At 57.3% G+C, this 21074-nt stretch overlaps 2 protein-coding genes across 3 annotated transcripts in view; one reads left to right on the plus strand and one right to left on the minus strand.

Annotated features, from left to right (window-relative positions):
• Positions 1-11168, plus strand: part of ITGAL (integrin subunit alpha L) — a 39260-nt gene extending 28092 nt beyond the window's left edge. For both annotated transcript variants that reach the window (XM_026515796.4, XM_026515797.4), the window contains exons 24-31: positions 17-103; positions 1548-1623; positions 6263-6376; positions 6634-6690; positions 6787-6885; positions 7283-7378; positions 8124-8234; positions 9769-11168. In XM_026515796.4, coding sequence (XP_026371581.2) covers positions 17-103; positions 1548-1623; positions 6263-6376; positions 6634-6690; positions 6787-6885; positions 7283-7378; positions 8124-8234; positions 9769-9942 — 814 coding nt within the window. In that variant the 3' untranslated portion in view covers positions 9943-11168. The remainder of the gene's footprint in view (positions 1-16; positions 104-1547; positions 1624-6262; positions 6377-6633; positions 6691-6786; positions 6886-7282; positions 7379-8123; positions 8235-9768) is intronic.
• A 4452-nt stretch (positions 11169-15620) lies between these two features.
• ZNF768 (zinc finger protein 768) lies at positions 15621-18223 on the minus strand. Its single transcript, XM_026515799.4, is given in 10 exon segments — positions 15621-16470; positions 16472-16747; positions 16749-16831; positions 16834-16884; positions 16887-16952; positions 16955-16990; positions 16993-17334; positions 17337-17372; positions 17375-17506; positions 17798-18223. Coding segments are annotated over 10 exon segments (1647 nt in total). The 5' UTR covers positions 17886-18223; the 3' UTR covers positions 15621-15933.
• Positions 18224-21074: the final 2851 nt, after the last annotated feature.

Consider the following 21074-nt stretch of genomic DNA (forward strand, 5'->3'; position numbering starts at 1 on the left):
CCTTGCCCCCACGCAGTGACAATGAGGACTCAGACATCTTGGGGAACAACGTGGCCACCACCAGCATCCCCGTCCTGTACCCCATCAACATCCTCACCGAAGAGTAAGTCCTGAGCCGCCCGCCAGCCCTTTCCTCCCACCTCCGCCTCCCCACCCAGGGCTCAGCCTCGCCTCCCAGGACTCTCCTTCACAGCCTCCTCCTTTCCTTAGGCCCCCCAGAGATAATTAGAACTGATTCCAGCCACAACCCCAAGAGTTTTCAACAGCCAAAAGAGGGGAGGCCCTTTAAGAGTTCTGAGGTCAGCGGTTTACTGACGGAAGAAAAAGCACATGGGGCGTTGACCTTATTTCAGACGCTGCGCCCGCTGCAGTGCACAGCTGGGCCTCCCCTGGAGCTTACAGCCCCTCGTGGGGCGGCTGTGTCTCTCTCCACATGAGCAGGGAACAGGCAGGCTCAGAGAAGGGAGGACCTCACCCAGAGCCGTAGAGCTAAGAGGCCCTGCTGCTGGCTTCTGAATTTGGGTCTAGTCTGACTCCAAAAGCCCGTGCTAGATGCCCCCCCCGCCCCGCCGCTTCCTGGGGGTGAGGAGAGCTGGGAGAGGGAAGGAGAAACTGTTCACAGAGGCTCTTGCCCACAGAGAGCTCAGAGTCAGGTAGGAGAGGCCAAGCTCTCGTGTACACAGAATCAGTGAGTTATGGCGGGAGGACCCATGGGGTCACCAGTTGGATTTTCTCATTTACAGAAAAGGGGATGAAGGCTGAAAAGCGGAGTAGCTTTCTCAAGTTGGCTCAGTGAGAGGAGGACAGGGACAGTGACTGAGCCAAGGTCTCTGGTGCTTTTGAACGCAAATGCCAAACAATGATATTGCCTGAAGTGCGGTACAAAATTAGAGCCAGGAAAGGTGATTTGGGTTGGAGGAGAGATGGAAGAGTTCACGGAGAGGTAGGGGCTTGAACTGGGGTCTGGAGAAGAAGGGGGTTCAGATAAGGGCCAGGGAGGAGGAAGGACGTTCTCAGGAGAGAGAATGGCGTAGGCCAAACGAAGCGGCAAGCAGGTGGGGGGGGGGGGGGACAGCGGGCAGGTCTGGACATGGGGAGCTGTGAGCCTGACCCTTGTGGGCAGCAGGGGCCATGGGCGGATTCCGAGCGGGTAGGTGGCAGGATCAGACAGTAACATTAGGAAGGTCATTGGAAGGATGGCATGGAGAGGAAGGCAGAGGCTGGTGCCGCTATGTGAGAAATGAAGGGTCCACAGACCCTCGTGAGGTGGGGACGCTGTGCGGCAGGGGGCACACAGCTGCAAAGGCCCATCCACCTGGGCTCCAGGCCCGGCCCGCCACGGCAGGACGCTGGGCAACAGACTGACCCCCTCCACGAGCCTTACTTTCCAAAGGGCAACAGCAGAGCGCTGGAAGGTTACACGAGAGCATGCCTGCGTGGTCCCTGGGGGTCCCTCAGAGGCTTCCCCTGGCCCGGGCCCCTGCCCTGCTGGAGACTGGGTCCTTGTCTCCTCCTCTTTCTACCTCTGCTCTTCCCTCTCTCCACAGCAAGGAAAACTCCACACTGTATGTCAGCTTCACCCCCAAGGGTCCCAAGAACCAAACTGTCAAACACTTCTACCAGGTACGAGCCTCCGTGTGAAAAGGCCCTTCTGGGTCACACAGTTTTCAGCCCCATCCCGAGGACCGAGGCTGCAGAGACACAGCCCCATCCTCAGCGAATCCAGGGCCCTCGGCCTCATCCCGTGGGCCTTTCTAGAGAGCCTCGCAGCCTCCCCTGAAGTGCCTCCCCAGCTCCTTTCCAGCACCAGATACTTTGTGGGATCGAACTTGAGAGCCGGAAGCACTCGGAGAGAGAACCTAGATTTTCACTCAAACGTTCAATGGGCCACTCTTCCAGCTAGATGCTGGGGCAGCAGTTCAGTCGGTCAGGGCCCCTGGCCACTCCCCTGACGCAGCTCTGTGTCTGGTGCTTTTTATATATGCTTATATATATATGTGGCCCCCTGTGAGTCTCACACCAACCCGTGAGAGCCCCAGAAGGCAGAGGCGTGGCCATTCCCAGCGTACAGGTGAGAAAGCCACAGCACAGAGAGGTCGAGTAACTTGCCAGGTTACACAGCTACTAAGGGGGAAAGGTCAGATTCCAGCACTTACTTGAGTACCAAAATTCATGTGTTTCACCTCTAAGTGAATGATCTGTCACTTCTCGTGCTGTAGGCTCGGGGCTGTAATAGCAATCTTCATTGTGGGAACAAAGAAGAGGGAGGCCAGCCCCTGAGTCTCGAGGAGTCTAGGTTCTTTTAGAGGTAACCTCAGAGAGAGGAGTAGCCATTGACTGAGCCAAGGGCAGTCTCGTTTTCCTGTGGGGGAAACTGAGGCCCCAAAGAGAAACTGTCTTCGCCCAAGGCCGTGCTGGCGTCAGGGAAGCCTGGGGCAGAAGCCGAGCAGGAAAGGGACCCCAGGCAGGTAACCCCTTTAGAACAAAGGCTGGAGCCTTCTCACTTGGATATGATGATGGAGGAGAGTGGCCCCTGGGGAGGTCAGATGCCCATTTGCATAGAGAATGGCCAGTAGAGTTGGTTTCTAGTGCTGTTCACTGGGAGGCCTCTGGGTTCCTGAAGGAGGTTGGCAGACTAGTCCTTTGACCAGCAGAATAGTGGGGAAGACTTGAACAGGCATGGACCCAAGCCCCAACTCTACCACTCCATCTCTGTGTGATTGTGGGCCAAGGGCTTAACCGTCCATGCCTCGAGTCCCTGCTGTGACAAATGGCGTTTGGAACGAGAACTTGCAGGTGTCGTGAGGTTGAAGTGGGTTACTTACTCCCTGTGGAGTGCTTGGCCCACTGCCCGGGGAGTGGAGGTTGTTAATGACTGAGGCGGGAGTTGTGCCCCAGCCTGGAGATTCCCCAGCCAATGCAGAAGCCTGCTTCGTTTCTTGCCCCACTCCTCTGGGAACCAACTCAAACCCTTTGCGCTCCCCCTTCCCCCCCACCCCATTTCTCTCTCTCTCTCTCTCTCTCTCTCTCTCTCTCTCTCGGGATAGTCATCAGGGCCAGATGGCTCCAGCCACCTCCAGCCACCCCAGCGCCCTCCAGCCCTCAAGCTAAGCATTTGGCTCCCTGCCGCCTGGCCCGCCACGCAGCCACTCTTGCTAAGGGTCCTGACGACCTCTGTTCTAACTAAACCCACCTCTGCGTGGAACACTGGTGATCTTTCCCTCTTGCCCGAAGCTGTCCTGTTAGGCCTTTTTTGCCACAGGGAGGTCAGCTCGGGTCTGTTGTAAGCTCCGGTGAGAGCTGGGCGGCCGGCCCATGGGGTCTTCGTCCTCACGGTGTCCCTCTCCCCTGGCCGGTCAGGTGCAGAGGCTTCAGCCAGACCTGAAATCTTCTTGAAGCTCTGCCCTTTCAAGCTGTGTGGCTTTGGGCAGTTTACTTCACGTCTCTGAGCATCAGTTTTTCAGTCGGTAAAATGGGGATAATAGCTCCTACTTTATGGGGCTGTTAGGAGGGAAAAAGTAAGACGATGCATGTGGCTGCTCTTAGCATCGTTCTCACCATCATCCAAGGAAGGCGATAGAGCACAGCCATTCCAGTCCCTGGAGGCCCAGCCTGGGCTCAAATGCCAGCTCTGCTCCCCGATCACTTCGGACAAATGAGTCTCCCTGAACCCCAGTCCTCCCCTCCATGAAATGGGGATGACAGTGCTCCCCGCCACATTGGAAGCCCCAGAGAAATCCGAGAGATCCGGCATTCAGTGAGAACCACAGGACGCCCAGGGCGCTGAGTGTCCCGAAAATGGTGATCGTTCTTACCTGTGTCTCCCCACGCGCCCCGTCTTCACGCCGCCCTGGCCACAGCTGCTGCTCCTCGCTGGCTCCCCTGCCCGCCCCACATCAGACCCGCTCAGGGTGCCTCTCTGCCCACAGTCCGAGTCCCCCTCCCAGCTCGCAGCTCCGCACTGTGACCCCCTGCTCCCCCAGCGCGCCGGGCCCGCGGCCCGCCGGGATGTCTTCCTAGCGTCTTTTTGGGCCTTTTAACAGCCCTATGATAGAATGAGATACAAGTCACAGTCCATATGATTTACCTGCTGTTTTAAAAAAGATTTTATGTATTTATTTCAGAGGGAGAGAGAGATGGGGGGAGGGGCAGAGGGAGAGGGAGAAGCAGACTCCCTGCTGAGCAGGGAGCCCAACGTGGGGCTTGATCCCAGGACCCTGGGATCACGACCTGAGCCGAAGGCAGCTGCTTCACTGACTGAGCCACCCAGGAGTCCCTCGATTTACCCACACTGATTGATTGATTGATTGGTTTACCCACTTTTAAAGTGTACAGTTCAGGGGCCCCTGGGGGGCTCAGCCCCTTAAGCACCTGACTTCAGCTCAGGTCATGACCCCAGAGTCCTGGGATGGAGCCCTGAGTCAGGTCCCCTGCTCAGTGGGGAGTCTGCTTGTCCCTCTGCCCCTCCCCCTGCCTGTGCTCCCTTTGTCTCTCTCTCTCTTAAATAAGTAAAGCAAATCTTAGGGAAAAAAAATAAAGTGTATAGTTTAGTGGCTCTTAGTATATTCGTGAAGTTGTACAACCGTCACCACAATCTAATTTTAGAAGATTTTCATTGTTCCAGAAAGAACCTTTATGCAGGGGAGGAATCCTACAGTATGGGGTCTTTGTGACCGGCTTCCATTGAGTTCACTTGGTGTTTTCGGGGGTCATCCACATTGGAGCCCAAGCCAGTGCTTTTTTACTCTTTTTTATTGCCAGGGAATGTTCCATTGTGAGGTAGGCCGCGTTAGATTTGTCCGATCGTCGGCTGGCGGACATCTCGGTGGTTTCCACTTTTTGGCTTTTATCCACTGTGCTGCTTGACCGTTGCCGTGCGAGGTGTGGTGTAGACACGTTTTATCACGCTTGGGTCTACACCTAGGAGTGCGGTTGCTCCTCTTGGGGCTTTGTCTCAACGTGTTCCAAAGTGTATCACTTTCCCCCAGGCCAGCATCACCTCAGGGGTGCTCAAAAGCACCCCTTTCCTCAAGCCAAACTTCCAAGTCTGGGTGAATGTGTCCTTCCTCCGTGCCGCCCCCCCGCCACCTCCGCAGCTTCTGTTCTGTGTTCTCTGGTCTCCTGGGCCCCCCTGCTGTCCGGACTCGGGTGCCTCGTCTTCTTGCAGCTGTTGGCACAGGCTCCCGGCCTGGACCTCGGCTTGCCTTGCCCCCTTCTTTCTGCTCTGGGCCTGCCCAGAGGGAGCCCCCGGAGCCTGCCCTCCTCAGCTATCTTCCGTGACTCACCATTGCTTAGTTGAGGGTCCCCTGATTTCTGGCCTTGGGACTCCTGGGCACATAATCTCACCCCAAGTCTCCTTTCCAGATGTACGTCCTACCTCTCCGTCCCAGGCCCCCGACCTGCCACCGTGTCACACTCACCTGCCCCTGTCCTGACTCCCCGCATTTTTGCTTCCCGGTGCCTTCCCCCATCTCCGTCTGTTCCACGGTTAAATTCAAATGCTGCCTCTGACGTCAGACCTTTCCAGGTTAACGTACCTGATATTTTGCGAGCATCCACAAATGTTTGTCGAGTGACTAATGGTAGAGCCTCTCCAACCGGGTATGAATTTCCCTGCTTGGCCTCCCTGAGCCGTTCGGAGGTACTGCTCGAGTCACTTTCTTCTCTGCTTCTGGGTCTTCCTGCCCTCGCACAGTTGGCCCTTTCATCTAGAGGGTACTTGGACTTGTTCCCTAAATCACTCCAAGGCCCTCGCCAAAGTGAGTCCTTCCCAACCTGCATTGTGCAGGCGGTTTTCACATCCATCCTTGTTAAGCACCCTTCGTTCTTTCTTTCGCTCGTTCAAACAATGACTTTTCTGGAGGCCTGCTGTGTGCTGCGTACTGTGTCAGGCAGCAGGGACTTGCCAGCGAGAGAAGCCACAGCTGCTGTCCTCACGGAGCGCGCTGTCCGCGGACAGACAGACCCAGCTGCTTTGCCGTCTTGCTGGGGACATGGAGCACTGTGGGGACACACAGCGGGGGGAGCCTCCCTCCCCTTGGGGAGTCAGCCGAGCCATCAGAGATGCTGCTTGAGCGGTACCTTGCCGGGTGTGCGAGGGTGTGCCCCGTGGAGAAGGCCCAGAGCCACACGTAGCCCACGCTGGCACTTCGAGGACGAGCTGTCCTTGCCCGGACCTCAGCCAGGGAGGGCTGCCTCTGGAGGGGCGGTTGGAGGGGCGGCTGGCATTTAGGGCTCTGCAGTCCTTTGTCCTCTGTCCTAGGTGAGGATTCAGCCTTCCATCTACGACCACAACGTGCCTGCCCTGGAGGCCTTGGTCGGGGTGCCAGGGCCTCACAGCGAGGGGCCCATCACACACAAGTGGGGCGTGGAGATGGTGAGTACAGCCCAGAGGAGGGAGAGACACTCAGGTCGGCGGGAGTGAGCTCACAAAGGAGTACAGGTGTGGGGGAAGGGAGCGAGGAGGGATGCATCGTGTTGGGCTCAGTGATTCTGAATCTCCCAAGAGCCCGGGGGAGTGAACCAGGTTGGCCCAGATGCGGAGAGCGGGGAGGGAGGCCACGTCCTGGCCTTAAGGGGCCAGTGTCCTCTCTCTGCTCCGGACTAACCGGAGACCCCGTCTCATCATTCCAGGTGCCTCCTGTGAGCTGCCATCCTGAGGATCTGGAGACGCTGCCCGGTGTGGCTGAGGTCAGGGCCCAGGAGCTCAGAAGTTGGGGTGGGGGCCACCAGAGTGCAGGTGGGCAGACAGGCCTCTCTGACCCCTGCTCTCTTCATTCTTGGCAGCCTTGTTTGCCCAGAACCAAGTTCCACTGCCCACTTGTCTTCAAGGAGGAGATCCTCGTCCAAGTGACCGGGACGGTGGAGCTGGTGGAAGAGATCAAGGTAGCCGGCGGCAGCGGACGCCGTGGCGGGGGAGCCCCAGGGCTGAGCAGCGGGCTTCCCCGCCAGATGGGCTTCCTGCATTTTTCCTTACTACCTGGCTGCAAAGCCCTGATATTTCCACAGCGGCAGGTGAAAGAGACCCGGGATCTGCTTGAAATTGGCAGGGCTGTCTTCATGGGCCTATGCCGGTTCTTCTGGGTTCTCGGTAGGAAGTAGTGCCTTCTAGAAGTGGGCCGTGGGCCGTGAGGACGCGGCGGTAGACAACTCATTAGCCGCAGTGCACACCCCCAGGGCCCAGTGTCCTCGGGTTCTCCCCCTCCGTCAAGGTGGGGTGCAGAAGTCAGCGGGCTCTGCTCCTTGTTCTCCCTGGCCTGACGTCTCCCCCGCCGTTTCACAGGCCCCGTTCACGTTCAGCCTCTGCAGCTCCCTCTCCATGTCCTTCGACAGCAGCAAGCACTTCCACCTCTACGGCAGCAACGCCTCCCTGGCCCAGGTATGGCTCTGCCTCTTCAGAAGCCTCGGGAACAGAGGTCAGCAGAGGCTCTGGGGAACCCCAGGGCAGAGCTAGAAGAACTAGAACCAGAAGCGGGAGGGCCCCATGAGAGGTCTGGGCTGGGCCCAGAAGGAAGAGCTTCCCCGCGCTCAGAGCTGCCGGCCTTGGCAAAGGCTGTGATGGAGGCCATGGGCTCCCCGCCACCACGGGGACAAGCAGGCCACAGGGTCCCCCATCTGAGATGTGTCGGGCAGAGATCAATTTGATGGCAGCTCAGCAAAGGGTCGTCACCCCGTGCCCACTCTGAACATGACGGGGGAAGTGCTCGGGAAAGCGCTCAGGAAAGTGCTCGAAGCCCAGTGAGGAGCAGCAAGGAGTGAGTGTGGGGGCCCAGGCCACCCAGGCGGAGGGCCGCTTACAGAGCAGGAAGCTCGGAGCAGGGGAAGGGAAGCTGTACCAGAGAGCAAAGCCTAAGCCAGATTCTGGAAGGTTTTGTGTGCTGAGCTGAGATTCTGGCATTTTCTTCTGGGCCTCGAGGAAGCCATCTCAGAGCTGCCGGTGGGCCGTGTGCATGTTGGCCAGCTCGCTCGGGTGGCAGCCCGAGGAGGTTCACTGGGGAGAGGCGTCCGGGCCAGCCTGGCGATGTCGGGAGGCAGTCCCGACCAGAACTCGAAGACCCAGCCATTCACAAGCATGTCAGAGGTGCGAGAGCCTTCCCCTTACACCCCCGTCTCTCCTCCTCCAGGTCGTCATGAAGGTGGACATCGTCTATGAGAAGGAAATGCTCTATGTCTACGTGCTGAGCGGCATCGGGGGGCTCTTGCTGCTGCTGGTGATTTTCGCCGTACTCCACAAGGTGGGAGCTTCTGCGAGCCACGGGCCTGGCCGAGACAGCCAGGCTGGGGAAAGGGGTTTCGCAGGAGTCAGGGCGGAGAATATCGAGATCAGGGAGCGGGAAACCTAGAGGCGGCCTCAGCCCACTCCCTCCTTCTACCCATAAGTCTCAGGAGGCCCAAAGAGCAAGCGAGACTTCCCCCAGCCCTCCACCAGGCACTGGCAGGGCCAGGACTGGGTACCCAGGGAAGGAGGGAGCACCCACGTCTCAAGGGCGGGGCACTGGGACCCAGAGAGACATACCACAGACATGCTCTTTGCCTTTGGGGGGCTCACAGTCTAATGGGGGAGACAGGTGCACACGTGATAAGGGCTCCACTCAAGGGCCTGTGTACTGGAGCCTCCCTTTGGCTGGGGGAGTCCGGGAGGGCCTCCCAGGAGAGGAGGCATTTGAGTTGGGACTGGAAGGAGGAGTCACCAGGTGAAGAATGCGGAGGGCAGATGTTCTGCATGAAACCCACAAATATTCCAGAAAAAGACAACACAGAAAGTCGGTTTCTTCCCGCCGCACTCCCAGAGGCTTGTCTTTAACGACCGTTTCGTTTCTGTTCTTCCAGATTCTAATTTTGTTGTTTAAACATGTGTATGCATGTGAGCATGAGAGAGGCAGAGAGAAAAGTCAGTGTCCGTGTCTATAGAAAACATAAATGGAAGGCTCCCAGATAAACTGCTTGGGGGCTTGTATTTCCCCCGGTTAGTCTCTCTCTTGTCTCTGGCTGTCAGCACGATCACACCCACCTCTTGCTCTCCGACCTGCCGGTTTGCTGCTGCCTGGGTGCCCCACCTTTTTTTAAACAAGATCCCCACTGATGAGCATTCAGATTGTTTGTAATTTCTACCTATTTTTTTTTAAGATTATTTATTTGAGAGAGAGAGAGCAGAGCGAGCAAGAACATGAGTGCGGGGAGGGGCAGAAGGAGAGGGAGAAGCAGGCTCCCGGCTGAGCAGGGAGCCCGATGCGGGGCTCGATCCCAGGACCCTGGGACCATGACCTGAGCCAAAGGCACACACTTAACCGACTGAACTACCCAGGTGCCCCTAATTCTTTCCATTTTAAACAGTGACCAAGAAAGGCTCTTGGCTCCCACATCTTTGCACATTTGTCCAAAACTTCTTTGGAATTAATTCCTGGAGCTGGAATGGCTGAGCCAAAGAATATACATGTTTTGAAGGCTAGAGTACGTGGCCCATTCTGAGCACTGGGTAAGCGCGGGCCCGTGCTGTTAGTATTACTGGATATGGTCCCACCGCCCGCCCCCAATATTGGCCCATGACGTTTTCATGAGCCTAAAGAATGAGCTGTTAAACGGACAGCTCTTCAGCATATCGCCAGGAAGCCGGCGTGGCAGGTGCCCTCGGCCCATGCCTGCGGCGGGCACCACGCATCCGTGGCACGCATGACACATTCCCGTGCAGGGTGCTTTCCTGCTTTGCCGAGGCCCACTGGTCCAGAGTGTTCCGTGGACTTCCCTCACTCCAGTTTTGTCTTCCTGCAGTTTGGCTTCTTCAAACGGAACCTGAAGGAGAAGATGGAGGCCAGTGCCGAAGCTTTCAGTGGGCTCCCTCTAGAAGACTCAGAGGAGCCAGTGTCCGGGGAAGAGGCTGGGGACCCGGGCTGCCTGGAGCCCCTGCACGAGGAGGAGGCCCAGGATGCAGGCACCAAAGACTGAGGCCCAGGCCCGCCGCAGAGGGCCCGGGGCTGGACTCAGGAAGCCCGGCGCCCCTCCGCCTCTGTGTCTTGCTGTGCGTCTTCGGGCAGGTTGCTGCCCCCGCCTAGGCGTCGGGGTCGCTGTCTTGAACCTGGAGCTCACTGGTGCCTGCCTGCTCTGCGGGCTCATGCCCAGGGCCCATGAGGGCTGGGCCGGGCAGGCTCCAGACAGCAGGCCTTGTCGTGATCAGCGGGCTCGGGCTTCCCCCGGGCCTTCTTAGTATCCTCCCCTGGAAGAGACTACCTGATCTAAATTTGGAAAAACTGTCATCTCAGGACCTAGCGACACTCCCAGCCCTCCCACCCACCTGCCCTTGGATGTCCCTAGAGGCCTCAGACTCCCCGAACCTTGCCCTTCGCTCCCTCCTGCCTGGAGCCCAGTCTGCTTTCCATTGGCTGCCAGGGAGCGAATGTGACCAGTGTCACCGCGTGGCTGCTGAGAGGCCCTTACTCTGTGGCTGGAGACTAAGTGCCTTAGCAGGCCTTCCAGAGTCTGCAAGGGACCCTGAACTTGCCCGTGCTGAGTCGGGCCCCTGTCGCCCTCCGGGCCTCCTCCAGAAGCTCGCTGCCTCCCTTCCCGAGCTCCAGCTACACCGGCCTTCCTCGCCAGCCAAGCTCCTTCCCGCGTCTCTGCCTTCACCCAGACTGCTCCCTCTGCCTGGAACATTCCTCCCCAGCCCTCTCCCTGGCTGACTCTCACTCAGCTTGGGTAGCACCGCCTCAGGGCAGCCCCCGCCCCCCACCCCCGCCCCAAGGGGGTCCCCACATTACGCAGCTCACCCTAGCCTGCGTTTCCCTCACAGCGCGGCCCCCAGCTACTTCGCATTCATCTCCCAGCTCCAGCCACGGACTCCACGGGGGAAGGGACCCCACCCATCGTGTTCACCTCGGTGACATCACAGAGCCCGATGCAGGAGGCGCCTGACACAATTTCACCAAACTAGTGAGGGTGCCCGTGGGAAGAGGGAGGAAACGTTTGGGGGGGCCCATGGCATCCCCACCCTTCCAGGCTCGGTCTTCCCCGGGCTCCCGCCTCCTCGCCGCGCAGCCCGCATCGGACGCCTCGCGCCCCAGGGCGGCCCCCACGGGAGGCTGAGAGCTCAAGGCGCGGGCCGCGTCTGTCCACCTGGCTCCCGGTGCCAAGAGCAGTCCCCACCTGTGTTCACCCAATAAAGGTGACAGTCTGTCCAGGCTTGTGATGTTTTTATGCTGGTGCCCCATTGCAGCCTGGCTCAATTCAAGGAACATTTCCTTCTCGAGCCTTTCTCTAAGTGGGACCCAGACAGTTGGCTCTTTTTTTCTTTTTTTTTTCTTTCTTTCTTTTCTTTTTTCTTTTTTTGTTATGACAACGCTCAGAGACGGACCTGTATGAGGCACTGATAATTCATTAAGGTGTAAGGAAGGATAGACCCTCCCTGGCCTTTTTTTTTTTTTTTAAACAACAATTGGTGAGGCTTGATCCTGAGGCCCCCAGCTTGAGGAGGGACAGAGGGGACTCATCGCTGCTGCCCTCTTGTGGTCAGTAGAACCCCGGGGTTGGGTGCGGGGACAGGGGGCAGATTACGGAGTATTTCTCAGGCCAGCTCTCTGGGTCCAGCCCTGGGAGCTGAGAAGCAACATTTGGTCTCCCAAGCAGTGACCTTGGATGGCTCCCTTCTGCCTACAGGGGAGTAAGCGAACCTTCTCGAGCCTGGCACACAAGGCCCAGAACAGTATCTCAAAGCCTGCCGGCCTCTTCCACCTCATCAACCCCCTTCTGGTCCAGCACACAAGGAACCCATGGGGCTGGCTCATAAGGAAGACCTCAGGAAGGAAGAAGTGAGGCCCGTCTTCTCAGAGAGGGAGGAAAGAATGTTCTAATGGCCAGGAATATCACAGAAATGTTAAAAGTACAAGAAGTTAGCTGTGGGCCTCTGAAGCCTGTCGGCTTCTATGGATTCGTGCAGTATTTCTTGAAAGCTCTGTCCCAAGGGCACAGCTATGAATGTGACAGACAAGTCCCTGCCCCCAGAAACGTCACCCCAGCGGGAAAACAGAGCGAAAACGTAGAAATGTGATTCCAGGTGGCGAGAGGGGGTTGTGAAGGAGAAACAAGCAGGATAGCAGGTTGGAGAGTGATGGGGACGGTCCTCTCACACCGGTGGTGCTCTGTGACACACACGCAAAAAGGGAATATTTTCATCGGGTTGGGAGCAAAATAGCACGAAAATCTGGGAGGTTCATTTCGGGAAGAGACCTGCCCTCTTCCCACCCAGGAGTCTCTATCCCAACTCCCTTAACAGCCCCCGTCCTCAAATACCTATATGTCCTTCCCCGCCTGTGTCTTCGCAAATGCTGTTCCCCTTGCCAGCCTATCCAGTTCCACCGCCTTTCTATCCTTTAAAATCTTCCTACTTCAAAGCATTTCCAAGCTTTTCTCATCTCAGTTCCCAGGCAAAATGAGCCATTTCATCTGCACTTCATACCCCATCAGAGCACATAACACTGACTGTGTGGGCTCCTCTCTCAAGACTGGGAGGCTTAGAACGCAGAATCCAGTCTTCGCTTACTTGTCTTACCGACGCTGACCCCTCACCGGGGCTGGCCACAAAGAAGACGTTCAAAAGAGTGTTTGATTCAGTGGCCTTCCCGTGTTTTACTCTCAAGACCCCTTTAAACTCTTAAAAGCTGAAGATCCCCAAAGGGTTCTATGTATTGGTGTTTATCCAATTAGAAATTAAAATGGAGAGAAATTCAAAACATATGGACACCCAAGCCCCCATGGCCCACAAGCCGTCCTATGTTCTCACAGGCCGTGTAGCCTCCAGAAAACACCATCCTCGTGGCACAAAGTGAAAAAGTAACACCTTAGTATCGTTGGGGAAATAGTCACAACTACTCGGCCGTAGGCTTGAGTCCGGGCTCTGAGGCTTTGCAGCTGCGCCGTGTGGGGCCATTCCTTACCCTCTCTGGGACTCATTGCTTCATCTGTAAAATGGACATAATAACTGTATCTCCCTCTGAGCTGTTGTGAAACTGAGAGAACACTGGCACACCATCTAGAACTTTTAGGAGCACATCTGTGCTTGATACAGGTGGGGAATAGAAATGGTTTAGTTGTGGGGCGCCCGGCTGGCTCAGCGGCCGTGCAGGCGACTCTCGACCTCGAGGTCATGAGTTCAATCTCCACGTTGGATGGAGAGGTTACTTTTTTAAAAAAATGGCTTGGGGGCACCTGGATGGCTCAGTCGTTAAGCGTCTGCCTTCGGCTCAGGTCATGATCCCAGGGTCCTGGGATCGAGCCCCGCATCGGGCTCCCTGCTCAGCCTGCTTCTCCCTCTCCCGCTCCCCCTGCTTGTGTTCCCCCTCTCGCTGCCTCTCTCTCTGTCAAATAAATAAAATCTTCAAAAGTAAATAAATAAAATCTTCAAAAGTAAATAAATAAAAATATAAAAATAAAAATAAAAAACTGGCTTCGTTGTGCAGGATGGTGTGGTCCAAGCAGCACACTGGACCGCAAGTCAAAAGACCTGGCACTGGAGTCCCAGTTCTTACCGTGACCTTGAGAAGGATGCGTGCCCTTCCTGGGCTTGGTTTGCCCGAACTGGGGTCTGAAGTTACCTCAAGAGCTGTCAGGTGGAAGAGAGGGGTGGTGGCTGAGCACCTGAGCCCCCCCCTCGCCACGCACTTGACCTGCTTTAAATACTAAGGTTTATAAGTAGCATCTGGGCTACTTTATTCAATTAAGCACCACAGGCACCGTGCCCGGGGCCTCCCGGCTTTCAATGGCCTACAAACACGTTTGGGAGCTGAAAAAAAAATTCAACTCCCAAGTATGAAAATTAAATTGTATAATTGAAATAAATGTTAAAGGAAGTGTCTCTAAATGTACTATGTTGGGTTGTCAAATGCAGTTCTATTTAACATCTGTAGTCACATACACGAACTCTACTAAATGTGGAGTATTTTAATAGTTGCAATTATGTGTGGTTGGGTATGTGTACAAAAATGTGCATAAAGTTTACAAAGGTCTTTAAAAGACCAGGAGATTTTACTTGAAAAATAATGTTCTACATCCAAAAACAACGAAAACTTTAAAAAAACACCAAACACAACCAAACTATGTTGGACTACGTGATTTCTTTTTTTTTTTTTTAAGATTTTATTTATTCATCAGAGAGAAAGAGAGAGCACAAGCAGGGGGAGTGGCCGGCAGAGGGAGAAACAGGCTTTCTGCTGAGCAGGGAGCCTGACACGGGGCTCGATCCCAGGATCTTGGGATCAGGACCTGAGCCAAAGGCAGATGCATAACTGACTGAGCCACCCAGGCGCCCCGAACTATGTAATCTCTAAGGCTCCTTCTAGAGCTTGCAGAACGTAAGAGGCTGGATTGAAATGTCCCTGGAGAAGTTATTTGCTCTTGACGAGTTATAAGGCCCTGAGGATGGGTGTGGGGCTTGCCCTTGCGGAGCCATGGTTCCCCACCTGCCGGTGTGGCCGAGCCGCTGGGACTGATGGAGCCTGGCAGGCGTGGTCTGAATGTCTCACCTGCCTTCTGTCCACGGAGGAAGCAGGTCAGAGCTCTGTGAACTCATTTTTCCTTATCCCTGAAAACAGAATGAAAAAATCCTTGCAGGGCCATCGGGCCCTTACGAGCATTCATCTCAAGACGTTCCTGGCAGCTGGGTGATTCCCCAGGGTGGGGCCAGTCCTACTCAGCTAAGGTCAAGGCAGGCCACACCCCAGGATCCCAGACTCCCCACTGGCACCGACTCTCCATTGTTTCCTGAGAGCCAAAGTATTAGGAGGGCTGAGGCTCAGACAGGAAAGAAAAGTAGGATAAAGGCCGGGTGGGAGCAGGGTGATCCCAAGAGGCCCAGGGGTCCTAAAAAGAGGAGGGGTGTGGCCAATCAGGCCCAGGCTGGTGGGTGGGTCTGAAAGGCTGGAGTTGTCTAATCCTCGCACTGGGCCCCCTGTGTGCCCCCTACAGGTGGGGCCGGGACTGCAGGGACCCTCTGTGGTTCTGGTCACTGGGGGTCTGCACAAAGTGATGGCTAGAGGTTCGGCTGGGGAGGGAGAAGAGGGTGGCACAGCTAGACGCTGGGAGCCAGAAAGAGATGGAACACAGGCTCATGCTTGGCTACGAGAACAGAGTCTGTTCTCTGGACAAGGACAGACCCTCTGTGTTTGGTAAAAGGGATATATATCCCACGAAGTCGAAGGCTTTCTCACACCTCCCACACTGAGCTCCCTCTGTGTTTGTGCAGGATTCAAGCATGAGACAAAACCTGGGGCCATGTGGGCAGGTCATGTCTCCTGAGGATCAGATTTTAAGATTCCAGGGAAACTTGCAACATAAAGTGCTTCCCAGACAGGACCCTATGGCTTCACTGGCTGCGTGTACTTATCACTGAGTGTCTCCCACTGCCCATGCACACATTTTAAGGACGAATCTTTTACCACATAAAGATTTTTATTGAACTCAAATTCAGGGGCTCCAAAGCCTGAGGAAGACAAGGGAGGCCGGGGTTTGCACTGAGGCCCAAGCCCCACCCCAGGGCCCCACTCCCCACCCCACCTACCCTCACCCCTTCCTGACTCAACGAGGGTCTCAGTAGCTACCAATCTAAGCTACCCCACTCTAATTAAGTCGCCCTCCCCCCTCCCCCCCACCCCCGCCTAGTGCTTTGCCAAGCCAGGCACCCACCAAGGGGCATGCTGTTGCCCAGGCCAGCTCTCTGCTGACCTCTTTTCTGGATCTCTCCCAGACCTCCCACTGCCTGCTTGGCCTCGCTCCAACCCCTCTTCATAGCCCATTTCCCATAAGTCTCCAGGGCACGTAACTTCCTCCACCCTGGCCCTCGACTCCACCGTCCTCCCCCAGCTCTTCCACTATTCCCTCTAAAGGTTTCTCTAGCATCCTGGCCCCCTCTCTTCGGCCCACCACCTCCCCACCCCCCGGCGGGGCCCCAGGTCAGCGGCGGCCGGCTGCGTGGGTCCGCTGGTGGCGGATGAGGTCAGAGCTCTGGGAGAAGGCCTTGCCACAGTCATCGCACTTGTAGGGCCGCTCCCCGCTGTGGACCCGGTGATGCTGCAGCAGCGTGGACGAGCGGCAGAAGCCCTTGCCGCACACGGCGCACCTGTAGGGCCGCTCGCCCGTGTGTGAGCGCTGGTGCTGGATCAGCGTGGAGGAGCGGTTGAAGGTCTTGCCGCAGTCGGGGCAGCTGTAGGTGCGGCCCGGCAGGTGGGTGCGCGCGTGGATGGCCAGCACCGAGCTCTGGCCAAAGCGCTTGCCGCACTCAGGGCACTTGAAGGGCTTCTCGCGGGCGTGGCTGCGGGCATGGGGGATGAGTGCCGAGCGCTGCGAGAAGCTCTTGCCGCAGATGCCGCAGCTGAAGGGCCTTTGGCCGGTGTGCACCCTCTGGTGACTACGCAGGGAAGAGTTCTGGCTGTAGCACTTGCCGCACTCGGGGCAGCTGTAGGGCCGCTCGTGGCTGTGGGTGCGCTGGTGCCCGCAGGAGGTAGGAGCTGTCACCGAAGGCCTTGCCGCAGTGTGGGCACTTGTAGGGCTTCTGACCAGAGTGGGTGCGCTGGTGGCGAAGCAGGTAAGAGCTGTCGGCGAAGGCCTTGCCACAACGGGGACACTTGTAGGGCCGCTCGCCCGTGTGGGTGCGCTGGTGTTTGATGAGGTCAGAGCTCTGGGAGAAGGCCTTGCTACAGACCTCACATTTATAGGGCTTCTCACCCGTGTGGATGCGCTGGTGCTGGATCAGGGTGGAGCCCCGCCCCAAAGCTCTTCCCGCAGATGCCGCAGATATTAGGCCGGGGGCCCTGCCCACCCCGGGCCCTGCCACCCCGCCGGCCTGGCCCCGAAGGGCCCCCGTCAGGCCCAGGGGATTCTGGAGCATCTCAAACTGGGGTGTGGCAGCAGGGCCCCTGTGGGCATCTCAAAAGGTGGCCCTAGGGGTAGGGCCCCTGTGGGCTGCTCCCCAACCCCTGGGTGAAGGAGTCCAAAGGGTGGACTCCCAAGGGATGCTCAAGGGATTCTTTTCCTCGGGATTCAGAAGCATTTCTGCACCTTCCTGAAATTTGGAACTCTGAGCTTCAAATTCAGGGCTTTGGGTTTTGAACTCAGGATTCTGGGGCTCATAACCTGAGCTCTGGGATTCATACCCAGGGCTCTGGGGTTCATACCCAGGGCTCTTAGGCTCGTAACCAGGGCTCCGGGGTTCATATCCAGGGCTCTTAGGGTCATACCCAGGGCTTTGGGGCTCATACCTAGGACTGTGGGGTTCAAACTCAGGGCTCTGAGAATCTGATTCAGGGCTTCTGGGTGCAAATTCAGGGCTTGGGGGCACAAACCCAGGGCTTCGGACTCAAAACCTGGGCTCTCAGGCTCAAACCTGGGGCTCTGGGTTCAAACTCGGGGCTTTGTGGCTCAAACCCAGGGCTCTGGGGTTCAAGCCCAAAGGGTATCTCTTCGACCTCATAGTCCCCAGTGCCTTCTTGTTGAGACATTTCTTCTTCCTCATTCTCACTCATGTTGCCTGCAGGATCAGAGAATTACAGAAAACCCAGATTGTGTGGGGCCTGGAAGGTCATTTGGTTCCACCACTAGTTGCCACAAACCTCTCCCTCCTCCTCCAGCAGGGTCGCTGGCCCTGGAGCAGGTGCTGAAATTCCCACCTCCCCCTCCGCCGACCCAGGACGTCCAGTCCCCGCCCCCGCCTCCTCCAAGTCCCAGGTGTCCAAGCCCCCCGCTCTCTTCCCCTCCCACGGCCCACAGCCCCCTCTCCCGCTCCCAGGCACGCTCCTTGGAAAGGCGCTCCCTCCCTCACCTTTGAGGGACCCTTCGGGGCTCCCCAGTTCGTCAGGACTTTGCACATCCCCGGGCTCGAGGCCCCACGGCGACGCCTCCCGTTCCATCCCCGCCGGCTCCCAGTGCGGCGGCGGCGGCGATGGCGGACGATCCTGCGACCAGGCCTGAGTGCCCTGAGACCCGGGCCCTCGCCGCCCGCCTGCTCAGCACCGCCCAGGGTACCCGGCTGCCCAGCCCGGGCCCCTGAGGCCGGACGTCTTGACCCTGGGCCTCTGTGGCCGGCCGGGCCCCTCCCCTACCCGCGGCCCCGCCCCCACCCGCAGGGTCTCGCCTTGCCCTGGGGCCCTCCAAGGTCCCCTTGCGTCGTGGCCTCGGAGGTGAGGGTCTTCACGACTCGCCCTGCCGCCCCCGGATGCCGCCGCCCGCCCGCGACCCCGCCGTCTGGCCCCCCAGCCCGGGCTGGGCTGCGGCTGTCCGACCCCCTCCCCCCCGCACAGGAAGTGTCCGTCCGCGGCCAGTTTCCCCCGCTGGCTAGCGCCACGGCCTCTCTAGGAGCGGCTGGAGGTGGAAACTCGTTGGCATTAACCCTGGGCTGGATGGCCCCGGCTTTGAGGTGGGGGATGACGGGGAGCCCTGGAGCCGGCGGGAAAGGCTGGGGTAGTTTGTGTGCTATGTCCTAGGTCTCCGTCCGTTCAGGACCCTGTCTATCCGTCACCCGGGCCGTGCGTCCGTCTGTGCCTGTGGCCAAGGGCGAGGCGACGAGCGAGACCAAGGTCAGCGAGAAGGAGCGACGCTTCCCGGCGCCAGCGGGGGCGGTGTCTAGCTCCCCTCCCCTCCCGGGCCTTGGGGTCAGCTCCGGCCGCGCCTCGGGAACCTGGACGGATCCCCCCAGGCCTGAGCTTCTGAGTCTGAGACTCCCACCTCCCAACCCGAACTCTACTCCTCCGCCCCGGCGCGCCCACCCCACTCCTCTTGCCCCCTCCCATCTCGGCTCCTCCTAATCTCCACCCTGCCCCCTCCGGGAGGGCTAGGATCGTTGCCAAGGAAACAGCCCCGCCTCCGGTTTCCAGAGGCACCGCCCCTACCTCCCAGGGAGTACAGCGATTGGTCGCGGGAGCTCGAGCTCTCATCGTCCCGCCTCCTTCCACTACACCAACGGCTAGGCATTAAGGGTCGCCAGGGAACGCGAGGCCCCTTTCTGATTGGCTGGAGGAGGCAGGCGGGTTCCACCTACTCCAGCGGTCAGAAGAGCCTGCGGGAGGGCTGAGCGGGAGCTGCCCGGCGTCTCCCTTCCAGTGGTCGGGCTGGTGCTTTCAGAACTTTTCCCGTCCCCGGTTACCTTTCATTATGTCTTATCTCTCTGAAGAAAGCCAAGGGATCTGGAGACCGCCTTCCTCCCCAGGTCGCCCGCATACTTCCTTTCCCAGCACTTTCCTTTCTCCCACAGGTTTCTGGTGCTGAAGGGGCCCGTAGGCGGATCCTCTCTTTTCTATTACCTGCCTATCCTTTCCACCTTCCCCAAAGTGGGAGCCTTAGTCCCTGGTTCCCGGATTTTCTCACAGAGAGGCAGGGATCCTATGGGAGTTACTTGCAGGTGAGGGTGGTGGAGTTCAGAAGTAGAGAACCATCTGGCCTTCAAGGGAGCTAAGAACTCCCCAGTCCTGTCTGACGTGAACAGAAGCTTGTAGAAGGGAACCTGGGAAACACTGCCCTTGGTGCAACTTTGAATTAAGGGAAAAGTGATTCTGGAAAGACAATTCTTGTCCCTCTTTTTACCCTTGCTGCTGAAAGTATTTTTCGTAGCGTTCTTGACAATGGATGAGCCAAATTCTCCCTGTGTGAGTGACGAAGGAGCCAAGATTGTGTTTTCTCGTTGCCTTCTCAGACAAATGAAGGGAAGAAACTGGTTTAGGAGGAAAGACGACATCTTCCACTCTCCTGAAAAGAGATGAGGACAAGAATCTGGAGAATTGCGAGTGGTAAAAGCCTAGAGAAAACAGAGGCTGACAGATAGAGTCACAACTATCTCCCTACAAATAAAGCAGGAGTACTTGTCTCCTCTGCAGAGGAACAGCTTCCAGCTCCATGGCTCTCCCCCCCCCCCCCAACTGTCGGTCTGTCCTAAAACCTTGTGTGAAGAATGGCTCACACAGTCCAGCACTAGATGGCCCACACGGGCAGGACACCCTCCAAATGCCCTGACTATGGAAGGAGCTGGCACTCACACAAATGAGAAACAAACATCTCCTTCATGACACACTTTTCTCTGACCTCCAACCTGCTTACCCATCAGAAAATTTACACAGGAGAGCAGCTGTTCCTTGCAGTGTGTGGAGAGGCCTCCAGCCACAGCTCTGACCCGGTCCCGTTGCCTGCAGCGCTCTCTGCAAGCCCCACATGCAACAGAAGTCCGGCCAGAGCTGCAAGCTGCTTTGGCACCTCCATTGCCATGTGGAAATCCAGTCCTCCAAGCGCCTAGAGTAAAAGAGGAGCTGACTTCCAGGCAGGCTCCTCCACCACCAGTCCTATCCATGCAATGGGCCCGACTACCACTCACCCATAGCAGTGAGAGGCTCTGAGCACAGGGAATCCTCCGATGTGGGTTCCAGTATGGCCCGGCACCAACTAATCCAAGGCAAGAGTCCACTGACATTCTACCACTGTGTCCTGGCGAGGAAAAGTTGTGTTTGCGTCCTGAGTTGGGTGGCCACTTTGTCCATAGGATCATTCATGGTGTGTGGCAGCCCTGGGACAGAGGTATTCAGTGTCCAGCCAACGCTGGTGGTCCAGCCAACTTGGCTAACACTTGAGCAAAGGTCCTCCATGTGAGGGGGACTCCTGCGTGAACTGCTCTTTCCCTGCATGCAACGGACAAACCCTCTAAGAGACCTTCTGTCAGAAGCTACGAGAGATGCTCCTGTATATTCAAGAAGATTTGAGGCACCAGGAAGAGCTCATCCATGGCACAGTCCCCATTGGGAAGAACAAAGAAAACGGGAGTTTTTGTATATGGCTAGGCCATTCTCTGACCTCAAGCATTTGCAAAACTAAAAGCAGCTAGAAAGTAACATTTTGCTCAGAGCATCATTACCAGGTGTAAGATTCCATCCCTGGAGATTCTGATTCAGTAGTCCAGAAATGGAGTCCAGGGAGCTGGCGACATTTTAGTTACTGAATGGGATTCTGTGGCAGAAAGGGCTTACTTTGAAAACTGGGTGGCTCAGTTGGTTAAGCATCTGCCTTCAGCTCAGGTCATGATCCTGGGGTCCCGGGATCAAGCCCCACATTGGGCTCTC

Source organism: Ursus arctos, unplaced genomic scaffold (assembly GCF_023065955.2).
Source record: "Ursus arctos isolate Adak ecotype North America unplaced genomic scaffold, UrsArc2.0 scaffold_2, whole genome shotgun sequence".
NCBI classification, from domain to species: Eukaryota; Metazoa; Chordata; class Mammalia; order Carnivora; family Ursidae; genus Ursus; species Ursus arctos.